General features: G+C 45.0%; 1 protein-coding gene across 5 annotated transcripts; it reads right to left on the bottom strand.

Moving 5' to 3' along the window:
• Positions 1-291: 291 nt before the first annotated feature.
• Positions 292-25,676, bottom strand: LOC104931467 (semaphorin-5B). 5 transcript variants are annotated; one of them, XR_003464255.1, is made up of 24 exons: positions 25,457-25,676; positions 25,040-25,156; positions 12,529-12,717; positions 11,409-11,508; positions 11,249-11,294; positions 11,074-11,136; positions 10,887-10,985; positions 10,442-10,655; positions 10,075-10,360; positions 9,768-9,903; positions 9,369-9,576; positions 9,072-9,279; positions 8,476-8,593; positions 8,173-8,357; positions 7,755-7,898; positions 7,516-7,663; positions 6,947-7,172; positions 6,109-6,330; positions 5,859-6,029; positions 4,180-4,329; positions 3,842-3,877; positions 2,972-3,183; positions 1,786-2,889; positions 292-1,548 (listed from the first exon to the last, which is right to left on the bottom strand). XR_003464255.1 is itself a non-coding variant. In XM_019271880.2 (24 exons), exons 4-24 carry the CDS (start codon positions 12,671-12,673, stop codon positions 2,728-2,730), a joined length of 3,279 nt encoding a protein of 1,092 aa, XP_019127425.2. In that variant the 5' UTR covers positions 12,674-12,717; positions 19,913-19,963; positions 25,040-25,156; positions 25,457-25,676; the 3' UTR covers positions 292-2,727. The 5 variants fall into 5 exon arrangements, 4 of the variants coding, with proteins under 4 accessions (XP_019127425.2, XP_027147376.1, XP_027147375.1 ...); XM_019271880.2 differs by adding an exon at positions 19,913-19,963 and having other exon boundaries at positions 292-2,889; XM_027291575.1 differs by having other exon boundaries at positions 292-2,889; positions 25,040-25,222.
• Between the last annotated feature and the right edge of the window lie 1,812 nt (positions 25,677-27,488).

Below are 27,488 nucleotides of genomic sequence, written 5' to 3'. Positions count from 1 at the left end.
AATATGCATAACTGTGTTTTCATTAGTGTCTAATCAGCTGAAAAAAGTAAATTATGTTTATGTTACCTTAGAATGAGCTTTATATATATCATGTTTCTACAGCAGCCCAGAAGGAACAAACCAAACGTCATGCTTGAGGGTGAGGTGAGGGGTATTCGGTCAGTTGCAATGTGCAATTTCACCACTAGATGTCACAGCTATTTTTTTTTTTTTAAATTAGAAATACTGAAATATGTATCAAAAGCTGTTTTTTTTTTAAAAAAGCATGTTGAGAAACCAAAAATATTGGCACCAAAACTGATTTATTATTATTATACAAAAATAGAGAGTACCAAAAGTTCACAGTGTCCAAAAAAGGCAGTGTTAAGTCAAATTCACATCAATCAAAGTGTCAAAACAAAGTCCGTGTAGGGATACATTGGCAAACTGTGAAGACATCCCGCGTGGAATGATTTTTTTTTTTCAGCCTTTCCTGTCACAGCCGATACACAAACATATCCGTACAGTTAACACAAACCTGTATAAGAGTGTTAGTGCATGCAGTCACTTGTACGCAAGCACCCCGGAGGAGAACACATTATCAGAGCTGTTTGTTTCATGCTACATAACACTGCGAACGGTGACAAACACCTGAATTCAACTCTTGGTATTTACAACTTAGAAACACACAAGATACATTTTTACAGCACAGAGGAACTTAAATATGAACAACACTGTCCTGGAATGTGAGTGGAAACTTTCAACGGTATTTAAAGCCACATGTGTAGATTTCTTCATTTTGTGATTGATGAAGGGAAAGTGAGCAAATCTGACACTTAGTGGCGTTTATGGACGACTGCTTTGGGCTTTTTTTTTTTAGCAGCAACTCTTGTGAAATGCTTTATTTTACATTGCTGTAATTAAATAAAGAAAATTTCCAGGAATTATTTCTTCCTGGTACACTTCCAAGTCTTTTAGTCTTATCGCTTATCGACAGACGAGCCAAAGTTTCTAATAACAAGGGAAATTTTAAATAATTAACTAATTAAATATATATATATTTATATAAATTTGTGAAGATATTCTGTATGTATGCATTGTATATCATGGTGAGCATGTATAACAAGCAACCATACCTCATACACAACACATATAGACAGACTGACTCGTATCACATTCACGTCGAGGGAAAATGATTTAGTTTGTCTAACTGGCATGTTTGTGGACTCAGAGGAAACTAGAGGACGAGTGTAAAAAGCCGAATTCTCCAAATTTGCTCACTATTACTCGTGTTCAGAGAAAAAAAAATAGTTGTAGTCGTGTTTTCCTAAATTGGAACAACAGTTTAGCGTGTTTTATCAAAGTTATAACTTAATACATCGCTGCAGAACATTTTCTATATACAAATGTTTGTGTTTTCCATTTCTTTTCAGCACACTACAATAAAAAAAAACTTCAAACCTGCTTGGGTTGATCCATCACAGTTATTCAAACGGTCGAGTCCCTTTTTTGTGTCATGGCGCTGCAGTTTGAAAAGCCTGTGGTGTGTTCATGTTCTGCTGAGATCCTCTGAAATAAACAATTCTCGTCATGGCACTATATTTGGTGATTTTGGAACGATAATGCATTGAACATCCAGAAAAAACAGCAGTGTGACTGACAGCAGGTCAGAGATACAAACGAATGAACAATGTGCGGTACGTAGTGAGGCGTGTCCTCTTCAGTGTTGTTTTCTGTTTAAACGTGATAATTAAAGCAAATAAGCCAGAAGTCTGTGTCCATCAGGTGTCAGTCTTTTAAACTCACCTGCTGAAAACAGACAATAAACCAGTGGATGAGACTCTTCTCAGGTCCAGTTGAAATCCAGGCACGTACAACGAGTGAAGTCTAGTTGAAGCCCTGGAGCTCTGGGTCCTACCCGGCTTTCACACACCACAAACGAAGCACCTCGGGCTGGGTGAAGTAAGAGCTAGGGGGGGACACCGGCGCTGTAGAGAACAAACGAACACATGGAGATCCTCCTCGGGGAGGTAAAGGCTGCTGCATGCCTCTAGCGTCGGTTGATGTGGTCACAGGTGCTTCCCAGAATTTCAAACAAGGATTGCGGTTGACCTGAGTACACGCAGCTCAGTCACTTCTTCTCTGCCTCGAACTAAAGAAGCATTTCGAGGAATGAAACTCCAAGATACTCGAGCTTTGAGTCACTGCAGCATCGTTCTCATTCACAGTCTGCAGTCCGTGTCGACTCAGTGTGTGGATTTGAAACAGGATGCCAGTGACGGCAACAAACATTTTCTCCGCAGTGACAAATCCAAATTCAAAAAGTACAAGATCACAGTAACGTGTACGGTTTGTATAATTGGCTGTGTGTGGTGCACACACAAGTCTCCAGAGGGGGTGGGCATGCAGACGCCTGCGATTCTTCACATGCCAGTGCTAAAGGCTCTTCACCATGAGTGTCTTTGCATGCCGTAGCTGGAGCGACTTATTACTGAAGAAACAGTGCCTGTGTTAAACTGTTTGCATGTTGCTCGTTGTTTTTTAGTTTCTGGTAGCACCTTAAATAAAACTGAGACGTCTCACATCCGGGCAAATAAAACTATCTACATGGCAAGATATCACGAAAGCTAAGTGTGGTGTAATGTGGGTGAACTGAGCCTTTAACAGATCTACCAAATGATTTTGGTGTTCACTTAAACTGGGAAACACTTCACGGTGGTGTTTGGGTGACGGCTGGCCCGTCGCCTCTCAGCTGTGCATGTAGGTCCTGCAGGGGGAGTCTGGGTGGAAGTCGTACTTGCTCAGGCTGGTGGGGTAGTAGGTGGCGGTGAACATGTTGCTGGAGGGCAGCGGGGAGGAGAAGTGGTTGCACGTCTCATCGTTCACGTGGAGATTGTTCTTGTTCAGCGTCTGGAGACATAAACATTTAACACAACTCAAATTTGCATGTCTCTGTCTGGTTAATAAAAATAAATAAAAGAACCAGCCCCACCTTGAACTCCATGGGGATGTACTTCTCGTTCTTTGGCGTGGTGTTGCCCTGCTTGTTGTAGGTGAGGTGGTTGGGCGTGCTGGGGTGGATGACGGCTGACTCCGCTGACGGTCGATTCAGGTGGTGGCAGTAGGAGTAAGCGAGCGCTGACAGTAAAGCTGCTACGAAGAAACTGGCTGAGCCCACAGCTACCAACTGGAACAAAGTGAAGGCTGGAAACAGAGGTTGGAAGAGGATCAGACAGATGTTTGTAAAGACTGGCATAACCCCAAAGAAGCTACACAGATTATTTTAAACTCAGTTTAGGGAAATAACAAGTCTAAAATCAGCAAAAAAAACTTCAGGGTGGCTCAAAACATTAGTTAATTACATCAGGTAATTTAATGATTAGATGAAGTGGAAACACTCCAATTCATCCTGTGGAGACGATTTCTCGGTAAGCGATCTTCAGAGACGTCAAACTTCCAGGGATCAAGACGATTATTAAGGAACCACGTATAATAACTCCACATATCACTGCAGCCTGGCCAGTAAATACCAAGACTTGGACCAAAGTCAAGGAAGGACACAGTGAGGTCCAGCTGGCAGGAGGCTAACAAGGAGGAACCTCAGTCATACCAGGAGTCTGGCTGCTATCTAACTTCATTAAATCACCATATATTTTGCCCAGTCCCATGCCACATGGAGGAAAAGCCACAAGCAGGGGGTCAATAGGCCACCATGAAACCTAAGTTACCAAAAACTTTGTATCCTGGAGGTGACGCGGACTGGCTCTGCTGGGAACTGAGGAGTGCACGTATACGGGAAGTGTGCGTGGGCTGGGAGCAAAGTATAATAATTTGGGCAGAGTGAATGGAGAGTTTGACTTACTTCCACAGCTCTGGTCCTCCTGTCCGGGTAAAATAACTGGAGACAGAAACAAGTCATCAACACAGTGAATCACTCGAGCTTAGATCAAATAACAAAAATGACGAGAGCCGTTATATTCTCTCAAAGACGTCGCTGTCCTCGAGGTAGGCAGAGCGCTGACGTCTCCATTAATTCATCTTTTTAAACGCAGAGTGACTGAGTCAGCATTTACAGCATCTGATTAAACTTCTGTATGACTCCAACTGGATTTCCCCGGCTTACATCAGCAACAGTCTGCAGAAACGGACTATATGCGGCGAACTGGTTCCAGCTATTTACTAATGAAAGCATGTGCCTACCCGGCACCTCATGAGGCTGGCATGGCCTCGACTGGGTGATGTTGCCCTGGCAGAGGTTTGCCTCAGCCTCCTGCTCTTCGCTACAGTGACGAGTGCGATGCTGCAGGCCGTCTTCATCGCAGTCACCCCAGTCTGTCCATTCGCCCCAACCTGACGAGCAAAGACAAGAGAGGACAGGAGGAGTGAGAGGTTGAGACTGGAAAATACAAGGACACAAGGCGAACAGTCCTCTCTGTCTAGGGAGTTTACAGTCGTGAAAAACGTCCAGGAAGCTGATTTTATTTGACTTTTCATGCAGATCTTGGATGACACAAACTAATTCAGTGCCCAACCTGCTTTTAAAAACTGTAAAATAAACAAATAGGTTATAAGAAATGTCTTAGCTGAGTACTGAAGCCCAGAGAGGCAAGTGAGGAACAAAAAAAGGTTTTCTTACTAAAGTTTCCATAAATATGACGTCCTGATAGAAACTATTTTCATATTTAAAGCCTATATTTTTGTTTTATTTCCTGTGGTGTAGATGCAGAGTCAGCATAATTGCTGCTAATCGATATTAAAGGTCCAGTGTGTAGGATTTTGTGGCACCTAATGGTGAAGTTGCAGATTGCAAAGAACAAAAAACACAATTCTTATTTTCAGGTGATTATACACTAATGAAAACATACTAATGAATATTATATTCCTTTACTGCTGTGAAATCTTACACACCAGACCTTTAAATCTGAAAAAAGAAACCCCAAACTTTGAAATATTAAATAGGTATTTAACTAGAATTGAATTATGTAACCAGACCTAATTCATGTTCGCTGTCCTGAACCTTCCTTATAAAAGTAGCTCATGATTTTGTGCATCGGCTGCCCCAAAAAGGCAACAAGTAGCTTCTTGTAGCGAGATATCTTGTTCAGTCAAGCAACAAATCAAGCAGCTACTAGAAGTCCCGGAAAAAAAAACTGTGCGGCGGGTCACCAAGTGTGCAGGTTTAGAAAGTGTTGGCTACGATGCAATGGTCATCATCAGTCAACAGTCAGACACAGTTCAGTCTCCTTGTGTGCCTGCTGGGGTTACTTTGTTTGCCCGAACAAAAAGGGTAAAACAGACGAGAAGTTAATTACAGCGATTTGCTTTCCGTGTCTCTTCTTTGATTTAAGAGACCGAGGGGATAAAGCTGAAACACAGGCAGCATCCGTCCATGTTGGTGGTCAAACGTTGTGGAAAATTTGAGTTTATGTACGCCGGGATTGGCTCCAACAACGACATGAATCGCCTCCTCGACCCAAATATTGATTCGCCCTTTGCTGTGTGGAGGAGATTTCCCATCAGTGCCCATAAAAACAACATTATTTAATCTAGGGGACGCAGTGTGAATCCATGGAGTGTATTTATGATGTAACAAGTATGATAGATGACAACAAACTTGTACTGCACTTTGGAAACAAAGAGACAAAGTACTTTACAAAGTGAAAACAGCAGAACAAAGATGACCAGGGTGAAAGAAGAAGAAAGAAAATTAATTAAAACACCCAGAATGAAAAAGTATAAAATCTTTGGTGTCTCTGGTATCAAAGACGTCAACACATTCTGCTACATAACGACATAATTAAACATCCTAGAGCTCAATCTGAGGCCTTACTTTTAATATGAATGCATCTAAAATTAGTATAAAAGCTTTCCACAGGTACCTTGACAGGCGTGTGTACTACAGAGCGCCTCTTCAGTGTGCAGGCCTATACAGATGTCTCCTCCGGCAGCAGGGGGTGGATTAGTGCACGTCCGAGTCCGTTGGTAGTGTCCGCCCCCGCAGCTGGCTGAGCACTGGGACCAGGAGGACCAGCAAGACCAGGCTCCGCTCACTACAACACATCAAATAAACTTTATTGTTGTAATGTACATGTTCTGCCACAGGATAAGCCGGAAAAACCTCCTCGTTACCTGGACAGGGTTGATTGTTACAGTCTTGATACTCCACTGGGGATCCGACACAGGCGCTCGGATTGGTCCTGCCCTCTGCCGTCGAGCAGCTACGTTTCCGGGTTCGGAAGCCTCTGGAGCACTGCTGGGAACAGCTGGACCACGTTTCCCACGATCCCCAGCGCACACCTTGGGGCTGGGACAGAGTTCGTCCGCTGGTCTTCACCAGGTCTTCGACCAGAGCTGAAAATAAACAGAAAAAAACCCACCAGAAACTGAAATTCACAATCTCAATCGAGTTCAAACAAAAAACACATGGTTTTATCTTTTTATTTCCAATCTCAGCAGACTGACACCCTGTTATAAAACATTAATTAGTGAGGTGTAATGTGGGGCACATAAAAAATGAAGTAGTTCTCCCCCATACACCCGCCCCACACACACACAATCCCAAATTATTTACATATGAATGAGAAGCGCTTCCTGAGGCTTTCAAGAAGAAATCTCTTTTTCTGGAGGACTGAAGAGCTACAGAAGCAAAACAATAAAACTTCATTTTAAACTTGTCAGCGTTACCTATTCTGGGGGGTAAATAAACATGTTTTTCCTTTATTCCATGAAGCCTGCGTGTCTTTGAAGGAGTGGAGGAAGAGGACGTACCGTGATGGTTCTGCTTGATTGATGTCTACGTACGGTTTGAATAGACCAGCTGTGTTTAGTGCTGCAATCTGGGAGCTCTGCCCTCAGCAACACTTTGTAAAAGCCCAATCAGATACAGCAGGTTTCACAGATACAGTACAGTAGACCGGACTCTCTAAATCTAAAAATAAACTTCGCCGCTCTATCCCTGTCCACTCACAGTCTGTCTGGCAGGCTCCAGACCCGTCATTGGGGCAGAACCGAGTCTCCAGCTTCTTCTTGCCCATCTGGAGCTGCTGGGGGTCGGGGAGCAGCGCCCGACAGGTGTACCTGAACCTCTGCTCTTGCCTTGACCCGTCGTGACTGACGTTGACCGGCATCCAGGGAGTCCAGGGGGTGTTGCGGCGCACCTCGGGGCAGGCCTCTAAGTTACAGGCCTTGTATTCCTGGAGAAAACAAAGACGCAGGAGACTTTGTTGGACTAAACTTGAGTGATTTACTGCGGTGATTCATTATGAACAGCTTGCAGTGACACGCTGCAACAACACAAATATTACAGCTCTTTCTGGAGGGACTTTATTATGCAGCTAATTACTGTGTTTAATGGGATTATTTAAACTCTTCTGGTGGCTGTGGGGCAGCCGGAGACGCACAATGATGCTTTCACACACACAGCAGCTACGACTCCACCTCTCTGCGCTGCACCACACCACGGCAATAAATGTCAACTTTACAGTGTGTGAAACATCTCAACCTCATTTTATTATTAATATACAAGCTCGACGCTACCGTTGAACATCCAGGACAGCTGTTGCCGTTCTCACAACTTCTGGTCCTGGAGTGGACGCCGCCTCCGCATTCAGCGCTGCAGTGCGCCCAGGGTTCCCACGCTGTCCACAACACCGGCAGAGGACAGGGCTTTTTCTCGTTGCACAGCCTGAAAACACACGGTCGTTCTTAGTCTACTGTGCAGTAATGACGTCTGGATTGGCGACATTTCTACCTCCTGGTGCAGGAAGCGGTCTCACCTCTCCTCTCGTCCCTGGCCGACGCAGATTCGACCGCCGTGTCGAGGCGAGGGGTTGTTGCAGGACCGCTGCCGCACTTCGAAACCAATACCGCAACTGCTGCTGCACTGGCCCCACGAGGACCAGGGAGTCCAGCCGCCGTTCCTGAGGAACAGGAGGCGGATTTAAGTTACACTTGCAGCTCTCTCAAGCTTGTTTCCAGCTCCAGTTATCAACTAGTTAGTAAAGTTTCACAATTACTCCACACATTATGCACTGTAGGTCTGTTTATGCAATCACTTCTTTTCTCTTTTAATTGGGTACTTTAATGATGAAGGAGTACTGAACTATTTCCAGATTTATGAGGCCAAACTGGCTCTGCTATGATAAAATAGCTAATGGTAAAACAATTTATCCAAAGAGGGTGAGATAGTTTTACCTGGAACAGTTTGCCACCTGGATAGTCGAGCCCTTACATTGGACGCCGCCGCATCGGGCCACGGGTCCGTCGCACGAGCGGGAGCGACACGCGCAGCTGCTGACGGAGCCCTCGCCGTCATCGTGGTTGCAAGGTTGCCACGGAGCCCAGGGACCGAAACCACCATCCTGTGTCAGGTTCCTCACCTCCAGAGAGGATTTAAGTCCACGCCAAACGCACACGGATAAGTCACATTTGCCTAAATGTGTAAATCTGCAGCCTTGAATTGGGAGATTATAAGATGTGTGTGTGTGTGTGTCTTACTGGGCACTCCGTGATGTTTTGGGTCCACTGGTTCATGTTCGAGCTCTCCTCGATGGTGGTGCAGCGCTTCTGTTTGAGATCCCAGCCACAGTACGGGTCCCGAGCCTCCATGCAGTGACTATTATGAGACGCAGACGTTCAATCAGTCAGCAGATTGTTTGAAGTTAAGTTTATGTTTTCTATCTGTTTTTTTCCCCCTAATGGAGAAACGGCTGTAACTCATTGTAGTAGTGCATCAACACTCATTAAACATTAAACGCCCGCTCTGACTCTTGCCAAAATATGGACCGACAGTTGCAGTTTGTTTACAGGGTTGAAAAAAAGGCTCTTAACATAATCATCTTTGTCAGCATTTATTGCCGGGCCTTTCAGACTTGGCCACCCGCACGTGTTTGTCTCTTTAATGGCAGTAGTTCGTAAATCTTTTTCAAGATGAGTTAGTAAAAAAATGTGCACACTCACGGCCAAGCAGCAGCAGCAGCAGCCACCAAATGAGCTCCCACATCTAAACTGCAACTGTTAATGAATGGCGACGTCCTTCTAATCAATCAGAAAACAAGCCCTTATTTTTCTTTGAGGGTCTTTTTGGATCGTACCGTTCGGTCGGATAGCTGGAGCAGCGCTCTAACGGGATCTTCACCAGTCTGTCATTGAGCCCGACGAACAAAGATCTGTCACTGTGGAGGATCCGCAGGCTCCTGATTGGTCCAATGTGCCGTTCGGGGAGGATCCTGAGCTCCTCCAGGTAGCAGCCTTGAAGGCTTTTATTGGTTGTGGAGAGAGCCTTGAGGATGGTGCCGTATTCTGATTGGACAAGATAAATAAAAGGAGAAAAGTTGCATACTCTGACGGTCATAAACGAGCCGGTAGTCCGCCCCCGAGCTCTCGCTCACCTGTGCCGATGTACATGACGTGATAGAGGGTGTCTCGGCCCTGCACGATGTCCACCACCATCTTGGAGAAGCGCAGGTTGTCCTGCGTGAGCAGAGGGTTGACGGTGACCGGCTGCACCACGTCGTTCATGAGGAAGAGCCGCTGGGCGTCCTGGAGGCTGCGCTCTGTCAGGTTCTCCCCGGGGCCTCCTTCCTCCAGCGTGCCACACTGCAGCAGGCGGGAAGGAGAGAGTAATGTCAGGCATGAAGACCTTCTTTTCAACATGTGTTTTTAAAGCACACCAAAACAAAATCAGTCTTTCAAAAACTTCTTTACAAGCGCTGGAGCGACGTCTCTCACGTCTATTGAAACCGTGCCGTGAGAGAGAAAGGAGCTCTTCAAAATGTGCCATGCGTTACCTGAAAATTGGGTATGGGGTTCGGGGTGGAGAGCCAGGCGGTGCGGGGATTCTCCTGGTAGCGGAAAGGTCCGTTGAAGGCCTGGGTGATGGAGCTCAGGTTGAAGGCACAGACGGCAGAAGCTGATATGCTGTTCCTGGAGGATGCAATCAGGAAGAGGGAAAGAAAGAGAATAGCTGAATAATCTCAGCTGTCAACAGACAAAATAAATAAAAGATTAATAATAAATCTATAATATAAACTGTCTTTTGTTGGAGCCCTTGAGCCGTGACGCTACATCAAAGATATCTTCTTGAACATTACTCACACATTGGTGGTGAAGATACCGTAGATCAGATCCTGCTCCGGTAAGTAAAAGGTGCTCTGCAGCTCGTTGTAGTAAAAGGGGATTTCTCCCGAGCGTGAGCAGTTGAGTCGCGCCTTCATGAAGGTGGTCCACGTGTCCTCCAGGAGAAAGCGTCCGCCCATGTCGTTCTTGCAGACCCGCGCCACGCGGGAGAACACCATCTTCCCACAGTCGTTCTCCACCGCGGTTTCTCTCAGGAAGAAGTAGGCGAAGCGGCCGATCTCGTACACGGAGACGAAATGAGGCTCTGAGGGGAGAAAAGACACGAAGGGTATGAACTCCGCAGACACACGAGGATGACAGAAAAAAAGACTAAATGTGTTTTTACCGTTGAGCCATTTGGAGTTGTACTGGGCGGTGCGCAGTGGCGGCATGTTGCCCAGGCTTCTGTAGATGACGGGGTCGCGCCCGGAGAAGTCGATCACGGTGGCGGCGTACAACTCGCCCCTCTCTGTCACCATGGCGGTGGAGTTGTGGCGCGGGTCGTAGGGACAGCGGGCGACACCGTTCACCGTGTCCAGCACCCGACTGACGTTACCGACCTGACAGGAAGTGGAGTTCAGAGACAAAGAGAGACATTTTTAACAAATTTCAGGATCATAATCAAGAGATTAACCAATTAAATGTTGCACAATTGACCTCATATGTGAGGATTTGATGCTTTTCTCTGTTTTATATAGAAATATGACCCTTGGATCTGATCTAATTTCTGTTTTTAACCATTTTCTGACCCTGCTTTCATTCTGAAAAAAGACTCGACCTGTTGTACCAACCTGCCTGGTTATGCAGACGGGGGTGAAAGCGTTGGTGCCGCACGTGAAGAGCGTCGTGCCACTTATCAACAAAACTCGGATGTAGTTCTGACACTCCTCCTGCGGGGACACAAACAAACGTTTAATAAAACGTGAATTTTATTTGATTTCAGTTGAAGAGAGTATCGTGTGACACGGAGCACACTACCTCAGACTTGCCCTTGCTCTGACACGAGCGCTTCGTGTCTTCATCGGGCGACCATTCAGTCGCCTGCGCAACGGGAAAAAAAAGACAAAATATTTTGGTTTGTTTACAACTAAATGATGATTCATGTAAATCGGAAAGTTAAAGGAATAGTAACATTTACTATGACATGACAGACCTGTATGAGCGAGGCGTTGCTCAAACTCAGTCTGAAGATGAAGTTCCTATAAAAGAGATATTTTGCATTAAAGCAGCAGAAACTTTATTATGATGTTCTGATTACACCTTATTAAACACAACGTTCCTTTCACGACACTGTCACATTGCTTATTTGTCACCTTGCTCCCACAACGAGCTGGTTTCTGCTCAGGTCCAGGGCGAGCTGGGAGAAATCCTTCACTCCTGGATGGGAGAACTCTGACACCCACGGCCTTAACGCTGGACAGAGGAAGAACAAGAGGATGAGGAGACACGTGGGAGCAAAAAGTGTGGTTATAATATAAAGCAGCAGCAGCAGCAGCAGAGAGGGAGAGATTATTAAAGTCCACTGTTTGCGTGGGAATCCTTCTCCTACCAAACGGTACCTGGCTCCAGCTGCAGCCTCAGTTAAGCCTGCAGTGTTTCTACTGATTTACTGTCACATTTCTCTCCACTGAATCACCTGATCCGACAGCCTGACACGTCCACAACCTCTCATGAGCCTTTCAAGCCTGATGCCTGAATAAAAGTGACTCGCTCCAAGGCTTTCAGTCCAAGGATGTAGATTTAGTTTTAAAAAGTTGCGGGGGCAGAACTAATATGAATTAGAGTGAGAGGGTCTGCCAACGGATGAATGAGCAGCTAAATAAATGACTAACACAGACGTCTAGCATTTTGTTTTTATTTATTTTTTTATATTCTTTTGAGCTTTGAACATTTGTCAGTGACTGGAGAAAATTCTAATTTGTCCAAAGGGGAAGGATCCCATGTGATGTTTGGTTCAACTCCACCAAACAAGAGTGAAGTGTGTGTTACAGTGAGTTATCAAGGCAATGTGTTTCTGTCTGTCTCTCTCTGAGCTGTGTGTGTGTGTGTCGCCGGGCGTGGTCACCTGCCCGATCACCTCACCACCTGTTCCCCATCCCGGACGGGCGCCAAGCTCAGCTCAGTCTCTCCCTCGTTGGTAACAAACATTACAGCCAACTCTCTATTCTTGTGCCCTTATTAACCTCCGTCTCCCCCGTGCGTCGGGAAATCTCTCCGCCATCCACCAGCTGTGTCGTCTCCGGTCCTGTTTTTTGGACTTGTGCCACCACCGGCCCTGCAACCGTCTCTATAAAATCTCCTCTTACCAATAAACTGATGGTCCATGGATGCTGTTTGCACTTTGGGTCTGCTAAATGTTCAATCTAACACGATTAAGCTCGTCATTAAGCCTGGATGGATGGATGGTTTGATAGCTGGTCTCGACGCACTCACCTTGGTAGGAGACAACAGGATGCTCCTTTCTACTACAGTCTGCTGGTGTGACGTGAGGCTGCTGGGACAGACACACAGATGAGCAGAGGACCAGCACGAGGCCGTAGAGGAAGAGCGCCCACGCCCTCCACCCTGACGTAACCATAGTTACAGCCACATCCAGTCTTCTATCAGGTCCTTGGGAAACAGCTGAGGATCAGAGAGGAGACGTCGGTAAATTTAAGCAGTGATCAAACACCGCAGACGGACGTTTCCCTCGAAGTTCACGAAGACATAAATTAGTTTCGTGACAAAGCGTTTCTGCATTGCCTCTGGTGGCTGTATAGGTAATATATTCATTTCTAGACTTTGAAAATCCATCTGCATTAAACAGTACTCCACACATGCACATCCCTCCCTGCTGCATGTCTGCCTGTCCATCCATCTAAATTAGTTCTGCCGGTCTCTCTCCGACCCAGCGGTCCATTTGCAACTGTCTGCTCGGGGTGTCCAGCCCCTCAGTTGTCAGCGGGACTCGGTCATGGCTAATTCACCTCAAAAGGCCCCGAGCCGCCAATCTCTCTAATGCCAGCTCTCGAGCCGAGGGTGGCATCAACAGAGATCTTTATGACTGAGGAGGCCCATTCAAAGATGAGCCTGGATCCAGAGCCAAACAGGGGGGGTGTGAACTCTGAGCTGGGAGCCGCATGAAGGGTCTTTGTGTCAACATCAAAGTCTGTTTACGTGCAGCAAATCTGCTGAAAGACGAGGCTACGTGTGCAGCGGCTCTGCGGCATTTCACTCACTTGTACTTTCTGAATCACGACCGTCGAAGGAGCAGCAGTGACGAGCTGAGACAGCGATCTAAGAGGCTCCTTCAGCGATGCCAAATGACTCCAACAGTGAGACCAACACGTCTGACAAATGCTGCTCTTTTCTCACCACTGTGTGCCTGCTAACACACGGACATCCAGGTCAAAGAGGTTATGCCAACTTTTTTTTTTACCCCCCCGCTACAGCTGCAACATTTTACAGCTGCACGTTTATTTTTAGTATGAGACAGCGGAGGATGGCACGCCCAATCTCAGCTGTGTCTCTGCAGCGTGCGTGCAAACCGAAGTGACTTTCAGAGATGATGCCGCTTTCTGAACTGATGCTGGAATTTGCAGGTGGAAACGCTGTAAATATGAGAAATGTGTGAAATCTGTGCAAGGAATCTCAAGTTTCGAGCTTAAAGGGGATCTTCCACGTCAAAGCTTGTTGACAGGTCTTGCAGAGTAGCGCTGCGTGTGTGAAAAACAGTTGTGTACAGGCCTTTTGTGGGTTTAAGTGAGCGTCAGTTGGGACTGAGGCTTTAAAATCCCACTGCATCTCTGCTGCGAGACAATGCAACATTAAGCTGCTTCTAGTACAAGTCAAGCCAGCATGAGTCCTGTTTTTCTTTTGTGCTGTTTGAAGGCAGGTGAGTTGTGAAGCTTTGAAAGTAGTCTGCAGAAATCCAGAGCGCACTTTTCATTCTAAAAATTCCCAGTTTTGAAAGATAGAGTAGTTATACATATTAAAATCTTCCACTTTCCTTCAACACCGATTTCACTGCAGCTCCGTCGTGCTCCGGAGAATGAGGCAGTGAATCGGTGTCCACTCCTCGCCAGGAGGACTGAATGTGCAGAGGTTTTTCAACCCGCTGGGTCCAACATTGTTGCTTAATGAAGCGACAGGAACAGAGCCTCCACCGCTGGCCTTCGCTTTTGTTACGCGGCAACGCTGCTGCTCTCACCGTGCAAAAGGCTGGCCAAGTGAGAGGCCCTGTGTTCTGGGGGTTTGTCTATTCACTTCAGCCAAGGAGGGGGGCCAGCAGCAGACGTCAGTCGGATTCTTCAGGGGCTCTTGGAAATGTACTAAACGCAGATTCTCGCTCTTTGATCTGCCTCAGTGGAGACAACCCAAAATGATGCGAACATTCAGATCTGCCACCTCGGTTAAGGTTTGGTTTAGTTTAGTAGTTTGGTCAAAGGTTGCTTGTGCTTCTGTGAGACCAAAGTGACCACGAGGGGTCTTTTTCAGAAGACTAATGTTGGACAATCTCACTTACTTCACCTCAAAAAAGAAAAAAGTCGATGCTTGGTATCATTTGCTTCATCGATCGCTTTTAATTGTTCGCAAAGTTGCTGCTCGACAAATGATTTTCTGTTGCCAGGTGTAAACAGTTGATATAAAAGGCGTTTCAGATTTGAAACCGGCGTGGAGCAAACATTTCCGCCTGTTTTTTCCTGGAGCCATGAGCGTGTCAGAACATCCATTCATCGCTGACCAAACATCATAAAGCCTTAACAGCCTGTGAAGAGATTAGAAACACAGAGTCTCTGATTCATGTGACCTGTGTGTGTTTGGACTGGGCGGGAGGAAAACCACAGGAACACGGAGTGAACATGTGACCTCCACACGGAGAGGAACGCTGCCAAGATTTCAACCACCGTGCATAAAGACGTGCCGACAAACCAAACACTACAGGTGTATCTGAACTGAGATGCTGGTGCGTCTGCTCAAAGTTTGCAGCACACACCCTAAACAGTCCTGGAGCCTGGAGGAAGGTCTGCTTCCCATCACATCTTGAGATTTAAACTAACCCTGCAACAAAAACACCTCACTGCTGACTTCTTCTTTAAAACATATGCCCATATATGGACAGTTTACCTGCCCTCTTATAATATGCTTTGACATTTATTACCGGCGCTTAATTTGTTGCAACTGCTTCGGTTAGAAACACACGAGCCCTGTATGGTGCTGTATGCATTCATGAAATGCCACAGCAGAGTTTATCAACTTAACTTCACTACTGGATGTTTGCATGCTGATACTGAAATCAGAGAGATTAAAAGTTGGTTATTAAAAGATATAAAGATATAAAGACACAAACATATCTCGTTACTTTGTGACGTGGGTAAACTGCAACACCGATGCACATGTGAGGGTAGAAAGTCGCCTTTGAATCTGTGTTTTTCACTTGTCACAGGTTGCAAAAAAGCCAAAGAGAGGTATAAAAACAAGATCTGGTTCAACGAGTAAGCAACACTTAAAGACTCCCCGTGGAGTTTTAGACCTCTGGAAGCACTATGGAGCCATTTGTCAATGAGTGGCGGCTCCTTGTTTTGTTTGTCTTGTGCATATGCAACGGTGTCACGGCGTTCCACTGATCAACAGGTGGTGGTAACACTCCAGCGCTGCTGTGCAATGCGCAAACAAAGACAGAGAATAAAAATACAGGATTTAAAAATACTTGTTAGACCTCGAGGATGCACACGAGTTTTTAGAAGAAGAAGTAGCTGCAGCCTGCAGAGTCTCTGCTGCTTCAGTGTGCGACACATTAACAAGTGTTTGGACAGAGAAGGAGTGCTCCTGCAGCACTTCATCACAAAGTTTACACGCTGCAGAGGGTTTTTTTTTTTCCAAACTCCTCGTTTCTCTTTCGGAAGACAAATGTGCAGTTATCTCCGGGTTGTTTTTTTTATGTTGTTACTCATCTGATCATGACAATTCAAGTATCGAGCTCGAGGCGATGAATCAACGGCATGAATAGATCCTTCCTGTCACAATAACAAGGAATCTTGAGACTTTAGAGCGTGCTTTGATTAAAGTAACGTGCGACTGGAGTATTTGTGTGAGTGTGTGTGTGTGTGAGTGTGTGTGTGAGACTCCCCTTCTTTATTTCAAGAACTTTCCATTCAAGCACTCTCGGCTTTGTCTTCAGACAAACTGAAGCAGTAGAACATTTCAGTCTTTTCAGGAGCCCAAAAAGGGACGGGCCCTCCCTCCCCATGGTGTGTATCACTTCAATCCGCCGCTTATATGGTTGATTTCGATGGAGTTAGGCGTGGAAGGACCTGACTCTGTGACGGTGCCAACACGAGGACGACCTGACTGTAAAAAGATGCACACATGCCTCCGATGGGATTGCCCGGGCTATAAAAAACGAGCATGCCGAGAGACACATTAAGTGAGCTTCATTAAAATCCAGACAAACCCTCTTCACTCAGCTGATATATGACAGGGAAATTAATTACACGTAATTATTCCCTCATTCAGAAGGCCCCCGCAATTTGTTCCTCCGTGGCATCAAAAATAAAAAGAGGGAGTCCAGCGTCTGACCCTTGTATATCAGCCCCTTGTCTAAACTCTCTTGTACTTGGACGGCATCCAAGTATCATTAAAAAAGAAAGAGTGAATCCCTCGCCACCCACCACCCACCACCACCCCCTCCCCTCCCCGCCTGCCCTATCCTGACCTCCACCCACTGATTTGCGATTGCAAACTTCAAAATTCCTCCTCAAATCGAGGGAGCTCACACAAAAACGGCGAGCAGATCCAAAAAACCGTTACAGCGGCAGCTACTTGACAGTAAGCGAGACAGCCCTCGCCTATAAAGAGTAGTAATATTGATTACCAATGAAGTCACTTCATGGAGATTTGTTCGTCGGAGCAAATGGACACTGAGAGGGCATCCAAAGTCTCTCCATCAAAATATTCAGAGAGGACCATTTCCGAGGCAGTGTTCTCAGCTCCTTCCTACCGGGGTGAATGGCCTCTCTGTGCAACCTGCCAACTATCTGCCAATGGCCGCTCTCTTTTACAAGTGAATAGACTGAGTTTAGCCACAGTTAAAAAGACACACTAACGTGCCATGGCTGCGCCACAATGGCCGTTCGGGTAATTTGCCAAACCTAATGATGCCGGTTTGGCCCCGGCTAGAGGAGGTAGAGAGCAGGAATCCTAAAGAGGCACACAGCTGCAGCGATGCCTCTCTTCCCATCTGCCCTCCCTCTTCTCTGTCTCCCTCTGTTCTCTGATCGTGAGCTCGTCTGCCTCCTGGAAAATGACACAACTAGGGCGTGCAACCAAAATGCTTCTGTATTCTCTTAAAGGAAACCGCTCTGAAGATCACCTGCTGAGTCTAACAGGTGAATCAAGTGGATCAGAGGAGCTGATATTTCCCTCAGGAGCTGGTGGAGACCAAAAGCAGAGCTAAAAAAGTAGCAAGTATTAGACTTAACTTAACACAAACACATCACCCCTGTGCTGGCGTCACTCCACCGGCTCCCAGTCCGTTTCAGAATTGATTTTAAACTTCTGTTGTTTGTTTTTAACGCCTTTAATGGCTCGGCCCCCTCCTACTTGGCAGAGATTTTAACTTTTCGCAATCGTGGCAGAGCCCTGCGCTCTTCGGGCCAGCTTCTGCTGGAGGTCCCAAGGTCGAGACTTCAACAGTGGGGCGATCGTTCCCTTTTGCCGTCGCTGCTCCCAGACTGTGGAACAAACTGCCCGCCGACATCCGCACCACTAGTGACCTCAGCCTTTTTAAAATCAAAACTTAAGACACACTTTTTTAGATTGGCGTTTTATTCCGACTAGGGCAGTGCCGTTCCTTCAGGTGTGCTCACTCTGTCTACTGCTTCTTATGTATTTCTGGAAGGTTTTTAACACTACAGCGCTTTTAATTTTAATTGTATTTGAATTTAATTGTATTTATTTATCTATGTACCTGTTGTATGTTTTGTTTTTACGGCTTTGTTGTAAAGCACTTTGCGTACCATCTGGCTATTGTAAAGGGCTTTATAAATAAACTTGATTGATTGAGTTCATCAGGGTCTAAATAAATGCTCATGTTGCTCTGCCTTTGCTTTACAGAGCCCCAATAAGAGCCGAAAGATAGAAAATACAGGGCGTCATACGCTGAATGAAATATAAATAAAACTGACGTGACAATATGTGAAATGTGTTTTTTTTTTACAAGCGGCAACCTCCGTAGCTGTGAAGTGAAACTAAAGCTGCAGTTTCCTCTTTCAGAAAACAGTTTTGGTCTCTGTAGCTAACTCGCCTTTTCAAATCATATTAAGACTTAAAGTTCTGAATAATTAACAGCGTGGACAATCATCACAAAACAGACTGACAAAATTCTGAGTGAAAAGATGTATTGACCAAAAATGTAAATACACAGTAGCAATAATTTAAGCCTTGGCACGAGTCGTGATCAATAAATTAAGGCACATTGCAAAGGCTGCAAATCTCCTTGGCATGGAGGGGAAGGCTTTGTATTGACAGGTTCCTCGGTAAACAACATTATTCAACACAATTGTTTGCCAGGAGTGCGTCCGCCATCTGACTCTCTGCATGAGAGGAAAGTCGACAAGATAAACTCATGCATGATAACGTACGTTTGGACTGAGAGTCACTAAATTTCTTACACCACCAGTTCCACCAGCCTCAGAAATGGATCATACAATTAAACTCCACGCGTCTCTAATCTCGATAACTGATCCCCACATTCCTTCACATATATGGACCGCGTCCGAGATCATCTTTGAACATCTCAAAAACCACATCCATGTTCCATGGTTAGGTCTCTTGACCGTGCACCATCCACCGAGGAAGACCTAGGTCTTGTAATTTTGAAAATATTCAAACTATTGTGTTCAAGTGCATGTAATTTTAATGGTTATTTGCAGAATATGAATTACAGGTTTGGACTTTATTATCTCAGTTTAATGAGTAGTTTAGAGTGGAGCGGTTTCCACTTCTGATTCTGCTTTTGCATGGCTGGCCAGACTAATATCATCATTCCAGACTGTCTCCGATATGTAGCTCTTAGGTAACAGTCTAACTATTTTAATGACTAATCTATTGCGGCTAATTGATGCCGTTGTCAAGGAGAAGGATCTCATGAAATATAGCCCTAATTACCGGAGTATATCTGTGAAAATGATCGTGATGCCAAGATACTGTTTCCCAGTAATGGATGTCATAATCAACAAAAGATTTGTAAGGCAACTTTGGTCCTATTGGTCACGTAGACCTGCAATTTTTGCATACAAATTGCCAGGTTGCTTCTCAGAGAAGGTTGCAATCAGTGCAACATGTGGCTCTTTCTTGACAAAAGGCCACTTGCTCTCTATTGAATAGCCAAACAAATAAACAACAGACATAATTTCAGAATCCAGACTCAAGGCTATTGATTGTCTTTCCCTCTCCTGCACCGTCCCCGAGCCGGTTTTCAGCCCTCCTGCCTCAGACAGAACAAAGAAAAATCTGCACTACACATCACCTGAAGCCCTCGGTGTTAACGCACGTCTGTGCACGGTGCGTAGTCTCCGTGAGCGTGAGAGACAAAGCGATACGCGCTGAGGATGGGAATGAGGAGGGAGGAGGGAGGAGAGGTCGAGGGTCACGTTATCGATCTTTAAAAAGGGGAAATGAGGCGGCAGAGAGAGGACACAGAAAAACAGCAACACACACACACAAAAAAAAAAAAGTGAGCGACTTCGACACAAAAGAATAAGTAATCGCACTGAAACGGCCAACACGGTGCACGGACACACACAGAAACACACATGCGGGGAAAAAATAAACTCACTTGTTCACCGTCACCTGAACTGATTTGGGTCGAGTGGCACAGATCCCGACGCTTCACATGGTCAGAGAGAGAGGAAAGAGAAAGAGGCATGAGAAACAGGACAGAGGGAGAACTTGTTACACACCGACACTCAGCGGCACGCTGACCAGAGTGTGTGCAGGACGGTGGGGAGTGGAGGGGGGTAAAGGGGTGTGTGGAGGAGACAGAGGGGGAGCAGAGCATTCCTGTTTGTGCAGAGCAAACTTTACCCTCTGAATAGAGAGGGAGTGTGTGTGTGTGTTGTTTTCCTTGGGAGATTTGGGTTAAAAATAGGTTGGATCAGTTGTGTTTTGTCCTCATATCTGGAGTATAGTGTGTTGTTAGTGCCTATAAATGCATGCATATGTTGTCTGCGGTGCAGAAATACCCCAGATTAGTGCCAAAGCCAGTCAGTCAGTAGTTGATTAATTGCACAATGCTTCCTCCTCCTCCTCCTCCTGGTGGATGCAGGTACATCTCTACAGACAAAATCAAACCCGGAGCTACTTAAAGATACCCTGCTGCTCCACTGATCAACAGGTGGCAGCAAAGAAACGCAGCTAAAATGTGCCGAAACAAAAGCAACAAAGGAGAAGACCGATATAAAATATATAAAACTCAGCTTTGCACGTGTTTGAGGGGACGGATCGTTGAAGCTCCGTGCGTTGTAAGAATCCTAATAAACTGCCGACAACTGATGATGTATCGTCATTAAATTTCATTTGAAATATTCTGACCTCGCCTCACACTGCAGTATTCTGGGATTGGAAAAGAACGCAGCAAAATTGCCCCCCCCTCCCAAAAAAATGAAACATGATTAATCTAGGGTGCCCTTAAAATGTAGGAAATATGACACAGTGCCATATACACTGCCCTACATGCTAGAAATGGATTTGGAAGTAAATGCATCACGACTTTTAGCAAGCTGGAGACTCTGCCATACTTACAGGCTCACACAGAAGCCTTGTATACACTTGCACATATTCTCACTGTCAGTTTGCATGTTTATTAACACAATGATTGATCGATAAATCGGGGAAATAATCTACGGATAAAAGACAGATGAAACTCTGCATCTAAAATCATACAAAACGGACACAAAATGAGCCTCGGCGTTGGCCGGAAACAGCTGCGTTGTCGTCGACGTGCAAATGACTGAGGAGGCAGAGTCAACAGAAAATGCCATTAGCTCTGACAAACATTTTGTTTGCCTCAGCAAAGAAACCCCGTCTGGTCTCCAGAATGATGATGGCCACAGCAGAAAATGTCCAAATGTTTCAACCAACAGTGACAAAACGATAAATAAGAAGATAAACGGCATTAATACGTTTCTAAAAAGCAGCTGGTGCACGACAGAGGTCATGTCAGCCTGACATGCCTGCAACATGCAATGAAATCCACGATGTGAAGAGCAACAAACTCCATTTCCTCTGCGTCCACTCTACACATCGACTGGGTTTCAAATCAAACACATTCTTTTCCTCATCCTCCCCCTAAAGGTTTTTGGTTTGTGGTATGTTTGTGATATTTGCTTTAGCGTGCAAACACAACTGGTGGCGTGCCGAAGTTGTTTATCATCCGCGAACGCTGGAGATTACAGGGACGGCTGACAGAAATACAAGAAAAACACTGGGTGTATCTAAATGTTTGTCTTCTATTAATACACTGGAAACACGGGGGATTAGCCTTTAACGTCCACACTGACAGCAGAGGAGAATCTCCAGGAATATTCCTGTGATTAAATGTCAGAAACTTTTAGTTTGGGCTTTATCGCAGATACTGAATGTGTATCCAAAGTCAAGAATGAATATGTTTCTCTCTGTTTTTGGCGTTGTCGTCGAGTCCAGAGTGGATAAATAGTGTGTGGACGCACGTTATTCGCAGACAACAAGCAGGAAATGTGACAGGTCTTTGTACTGACAGAGACACCGTGCCTGTGCAAGTGTCTGCCAATCAGAGAAGGCGAAAGGGTGACCTCCCATTCAGAAATTAATGGCACCAATAAATCATATCCAATGAAAAACGACAGCATCGTTTAGCTTCCTGTGTGCCCAGCAGAGCATGACAGACAAATAACACTTCCCGGACTCATCTCCAACCTTTACAGAGCGAGACATTCATCTCTCTCAGCCTCGGTCTCGCCGCAGCAGAGCACCAAAACCCCCATAGGAGGATGAATGGCTCGTTCCTGTGCAAACTTCGGGATGACCTCCTCCGGCTCTGTTTTTACAGCCCTCCTGTCACCGCTGAGGCTGAAAGATTACAGGCACGGCGCGGCACAGGGGAGTGCTGAGCAAAAGCCAAATCAGGATCGGTTGAAAGATGGCGAGAGCAGAGAGAACAGTGGACTTCAGGGGGGGAGGGAGAAAGAAGGGAAAGAAGGGAAAGAAGGCCACCAACCTGTCAGCTAAACAAGTGAATATGATGGTAACTTCTGTATCACCTTGTATGATTAGGAAAACGTATCAGGACTTGTTAAGAGTGCATTCAGCCACCTGTGATTGCCTCCGAGTGCCCGCAGCTTTTTGAAAAACTCTAAATTATTTGTGCTGTTGTCCACCTCCGAGCACAATGGCTCCAAATCAAGTAGCTGTTATGTACTATCCGCACGGCACACGTTTGATTGCCTGCCCCCCCTTTTTTGTCGCAATCATCCCAGCCTCTGAATCAGTCTGCTAATCAACTTCCTCGACCCACCGCTGCGTTTGCTCCGTTTTCTTGTTTCTCCACTTTAAACTTCGTAACTAAACCGGCACTGATTTTTTTTTAGAGGCGGCTGAAACACATAAAGTTTCTGATTTTGAGGGAAATATCTGGCTCTTCTGCTCCGCTAAGTTCACCAACTTTGCTCATCTGTGGGTTTGTAACTACGAGCAACAGATTTTAATCTTACAAACATATTGATTTCTGCAGATTTAACTACAAACATGTTGATTTCTTTCTTTTTCCAGCTTCTTCTCAGTGACTCCAACTTCAAACCTTCTTGCTGTCATAGTGCATAATGCACATGTGTTTCATCGGTTTCCCCTCCAACATCTGCTCCTAAAGTGCAGTTTGTGTCTTTATGGTTATGTTCAGCACTTGGATGACTAAAACAACCATCTTCCTAAAAACCTAGGCTTTACTAGTCGCTGTAATCTGAACAGGAGTTACATTTCGCAGCATGTTTTATAAGGTGTATGGCTAAACTCCAGTGATTTCCATTAATCTAAGAGCAGCTGCAGAAGAGGCCCAAACAACTCTTAACCCCCCAAAAACCAGCACGGCCGTCAATGGATGCCTTGTCCGGGCACATAGCGCTCCACTGTGAAGAAATGTTGACTTTTAATACTTCAAATCATGCAGCTCACTCCGTTTTAAACAAGCCCGGCTGTGTTGGTTTTTGGAAAGAAAAAAAAAAGGTTTACCTTTCTACTGAAGCAATAAAACACGCCGGCTTTAGTTTGGAGGTTAGACAAGCAGCCCAGTGATGGAAAAAATAATAATAATCACATGCATCCACATGATAAGATGAGTTATCAGATTCACCGAGCAGATCGAAGCCTCTAGTGTCATATTTACACTTCACATCTTGTTTATTTGCTTGTGTGGAAATAGAAAATGTAAAAATGAGAGAGCCTTTGAGCTATTCCAAGGTTCGGGCGAGCATCTCTAAACTCCTTACCGAAGCTGTCGCTCACTTGTCGGTGGTTTAATGCCCCGATCTAGCTGAGGGTACACTCAGGGACTGCCGTCACGCAGGGTACACTGGAAGACTGCGGCTTTCCACTGAGTTTTCTGAGAAAGTTTCCCCCCCCCGAACAAACAAAGGTCAACTCAAACACAGTCTGAATTCTGGGCTGTGTTAGTGGAGAAAACCTTAACACGCCCGCCCGCCTGTCCATCAGCCTCCTCGCCACTAAACTCGCTCTCTCCCCTCATCCATCTTCCTCTCCTTTTCCACTTCGGCTTGACCTCATGTGAAACTGTGGAGGTCTGTGGGTAACACATTCAGCCAGGCAGTTTAATGATTTAACGCCACTTCCATTTAGGGGGTTATATATTAGCAGCAGTAAGTCTGCGTGTGTGTGTGTCGGTGTAGTTTCCATTCAGCTCTGAGGCAGATTTGGAGCTGATGTTTAAAAAGTGAAAATAATAAATCTACTGCAGCCTACAGTCATGTCTTTGACCATAAATGATCAATACACAGCCGACACCTGATATTTCATTCATGACTCCTTTTGGGAGATTACTTGATCTGATATTTTAATTGTCTGTTTTTATTTCGAATTTCAAATTAAAAGGTTTAAATACATCACGAATGAGCTATTTTCAGTCTGTCAAATGAAGTCTGTGCTGAAAGTGTGACAAGATGGTTTCGGCTCCAGTAGTTCTGTCGCTCGACCTATTCTTCTCTTGTCTGTATGAGCTGACAGGTTAGAGCCCATCAGGACACATTTTGGTGATGAGGAGTGAGAATGTTGATCTGAATTTTATTTACTTCATCAGAAACGGCTATTGTATTCTCACATTATCATAGAAATGAGGAATAAATCAGTATAAACAGGCAGCCTGTGCATACAGTTTATCTACTAAAGTTTGTTTGTTTATCAGCTTATAAACATATACCATTAAAAACTAATTTTTTATGTTCTTTTTTGGCATTTTTAATTAGAAAACTTTAACAAATGATGGAATTCACTGTAGTACCAGAGCATGCAACTAAGTGCAGGTTATCCCCACTTGAACCAGTAAGGGCTTGGTCAGAGAATAAAGACTGCTGTGCATCAGACACACAGAAACACAAAGTTTAAATTGGTTAAAACATGCTTGCACAGCCTGCTTGAAGTCCTGCAAGGGTTCACAGCACATTTATTTTTGGAGACTGTCACCTTTAAAATGCGTTTCTGCAGCTTGCATCCGAGCAGGATTTGTTTTGCAGAAATATATATTTTTTTTACTACTGCTTGATTTGTGGTCGCCGAATCAGAGGTTGGACCCAGACTTGAAGTTTCCTGCATGCTTTAAGTTCAAATGTGATTTTCCGAAAGCACAGCAACAAAAAACTTAATTTTTCAAATGGAGTTTGGTGTAAAAAGTGAAAATCTAACTAAAAGAATCAGAGCTTACCTCTCACTTGTGACCCATCACGGGGTTTCCTGCTGCAGCTTTCAGAGACAGAGCTGGGTGGGTGCACACATCCACGACAGTCCGCTTATCCTGAGGTCTGCTCTGGACTCTGCGGCTCTGCATGTGCACCAAGTTACAGGTTTAGTTCAGACCAGTAGGGGTGCTGTCAGGAGCCACAGTGGACTAAATGCATAAGTATATCTCTGTTAGAACAAGAGTGGAAAAAGGTGAGCATGCATGATATTTTAATAGTTTTATTATGTGTGTGTGTGCTGCAAAATAAATTATTAACAATTTCACCATGAAAAAAACTGAATAAATCTCAGAAACAGAGAGCCTGTGGTGCAAATAATGCAGGGACAAGACACTAAGACGAACATGCAACACAAAAAAAGACAAACATCTCGGATACTCGACTTGTTCTCGGGTAAAAAGCACGATCAGTCCAATCTTCTGGAGCCAAGTCTGCTGCAGCTTTGTGCCTGTCCGACCTGCAAACCCGCTGATTTCACTAAAAAACAAAGCTTTACTGCCACCTACCGGCTGACCTCTGCAGCCAGGGTCAAGCTGCACAAGTTATTTTAATCACATCAATCACGTGGGAATAAAATAAGTGTAAAGAGTTTATTTGTTTGATGGAAATGTGAGACAGCAAAACAAAATTATCTTGGGTTTGAATATTTCACTAAAGGTAAACATGATGTGGATCCCATTATGTGTCGATTAGATAAACTTTATTCATGCCACCACGGGGAAATGTACTTGTTACAGCAGCAGAGGAAAGTGTAGCTACACTACAGAATTAGAAACAAGTAGAAAAGGCAAAAAAACACAATAAACAGACAGAAATATCTCTAACCTACAATAAACACGAAAAACAATCAACCTTCAAAACAGACAAGTACTGAGGATAAAAGTGGCATGATATATGAAAAGAGTATTGCAAAGAAAGTGACCATGATACAAATAATAATATTATTGCACGAGTAGTGACCATAATATAAACAATATTACAAAAGTAAGTGATATAAACAATAACTAGATAGATAGATAGATAGATAGATAGATAGATAGCTAGATAGATAGATAGATAGATAGATAGATAGATAGATAGATAGATAGATAGATAGATAGACTTTATTTATCCCAAGCTGAGAATAAGAATATAAAGAACAAACCATACATAATGAAATATCAAAATAGCAAGAGTAAATAAAATATATTGCGCAAAAGTATATACACTGTAGTACACAGTTGTTTATGTTTTGAGTGTGTTTTTTAATCACTTTATTAGAACTGAACACATTTTTTTGCGTTCAGTTCGCACAAATCTAAAGAAACCTGCCAGCTCAGTCATTCTTCTCTGCCTCGAACTAAAGACGCCTTTCGAGGAATGAAAACTCCAAGCTACCTCGAGCTTTGAGTCACTGCCAGCATCTTTCCATTTCCCAGTCGCAGTCCGTTGTCGAACTCATGTGTGGATTTGAACCCAGGAGCCAGTGACGTCAACCCACATTTTCTCCGCAGTGACAATCCAAATTCAAAAAGTACAAGATCACAGTAACGTGTACGAGGTTTGTATACTGGCTGTGTGTGGTGCACACACAATCTCCAGAGGGGGGGGCATGCAAGCCCGCCTGCGATTCTTCACATGCCAGTGCTAACGGTCTTCACCCTGGTTTCTTTGCATGGCCGTAGAGGAGCGGACTTATTACTGAAGAAACAGTGCGTGTGTTAAACTGTTTGCTTGTTGGCTCGTTGTTTTTTCGTTCGGTAGCACCTGAAATAAAACTGCGACTCTCACATCGGGCAAATAAAACTATCTACAGGCAAGATATCACGAAAGCTAAGTGTGTTGTAATGTGGTGAACTGAGCCTTTTAACAGATCGGACCAAAATGATTTTGGTGTTTCACTTAATGGGAACACTTCACGGGGTGTTTGGGTGACTGCTGCGCCCGTCGCCTCTCAGCTGTGCATGTAGGTCTGCAGGGGGAGTCTGGGTGGAAGGGAAGTCGTACTGCTCAGGCTGTGGGTAGTAGAGGTAGTAGGTGGAGGTGCACATGTTGCTGGAGGGCATGCGGGGAGGAGAAGTGGTTGCACGTCTCATCGTTCACGTGGAGATTTGTCTTGTTCAGCGTCTGGAGACCTAAAACATTTAACACATTAAATTTGCATGTCTCTGTCTGGTTAATAAACAATAACTAAAAAGAACCAGCCCACTTGAACTCCCTGGGGATGTACTTCTCGTTCTTTGGCGTTGTGTTGCCCTGCTGTTGTAGGTGCGGTGGTTGGGGTCTGGGGTGGATGACGGGCTGACTCCGCTGACGTGAATCAGGTGGTTGGGTTGGCCAGTAGAGTCAGGCGAGCGCTGACAGTTAAAAGCTGCTACGAAGACGAACTGGCTGAGCCCACCGCTACCAACTGGAACAAAGTGAAGGCTGGAAACA

This window comes from Larimichthys crocea, chromosome XIX (genome assembly GCF_000972845.2).
Source record: "Larimichthys crocea isolate SSNF chromosome XIX, L_crocea_2.0, whole genome shotgun sequence".
Classification (NCBI taxonomy): domain Eukaryota; kingdom Metazoa; phylum Chordata; class Actinopteri; family Sciaenidae; genus Larimichthys; species Larimichthys crocea.
Note: the sequence above shows the minus strand (reverse complement) of the source record. Positions and strands in the feature narration are given on the sequence as shown.

Coding starts and splice junctions, on each gene's coding strand:
- LOC104931467 (XM_027291575.1), bottom strand. CDS start 12,673: ATGGTTACGTCAGGGTGGAGGGCGTGGGCGCTCTTCCTCTACGGCCTC. Junction 10,361..10,441: donor CAACTCCAAATGGCTCAACG/GTAAAAACACAT, acceptor TTCTCCCCTCAG/AGCCTCATTTCGTCTCCGTG. Junction 6,030..6,108: donor TAACAATCAACCCTGTCCAG/GTAACGAGGAGG, acceptor GATGTGTTGTAG/TGAGCGGAGCCTGGTCTTGC.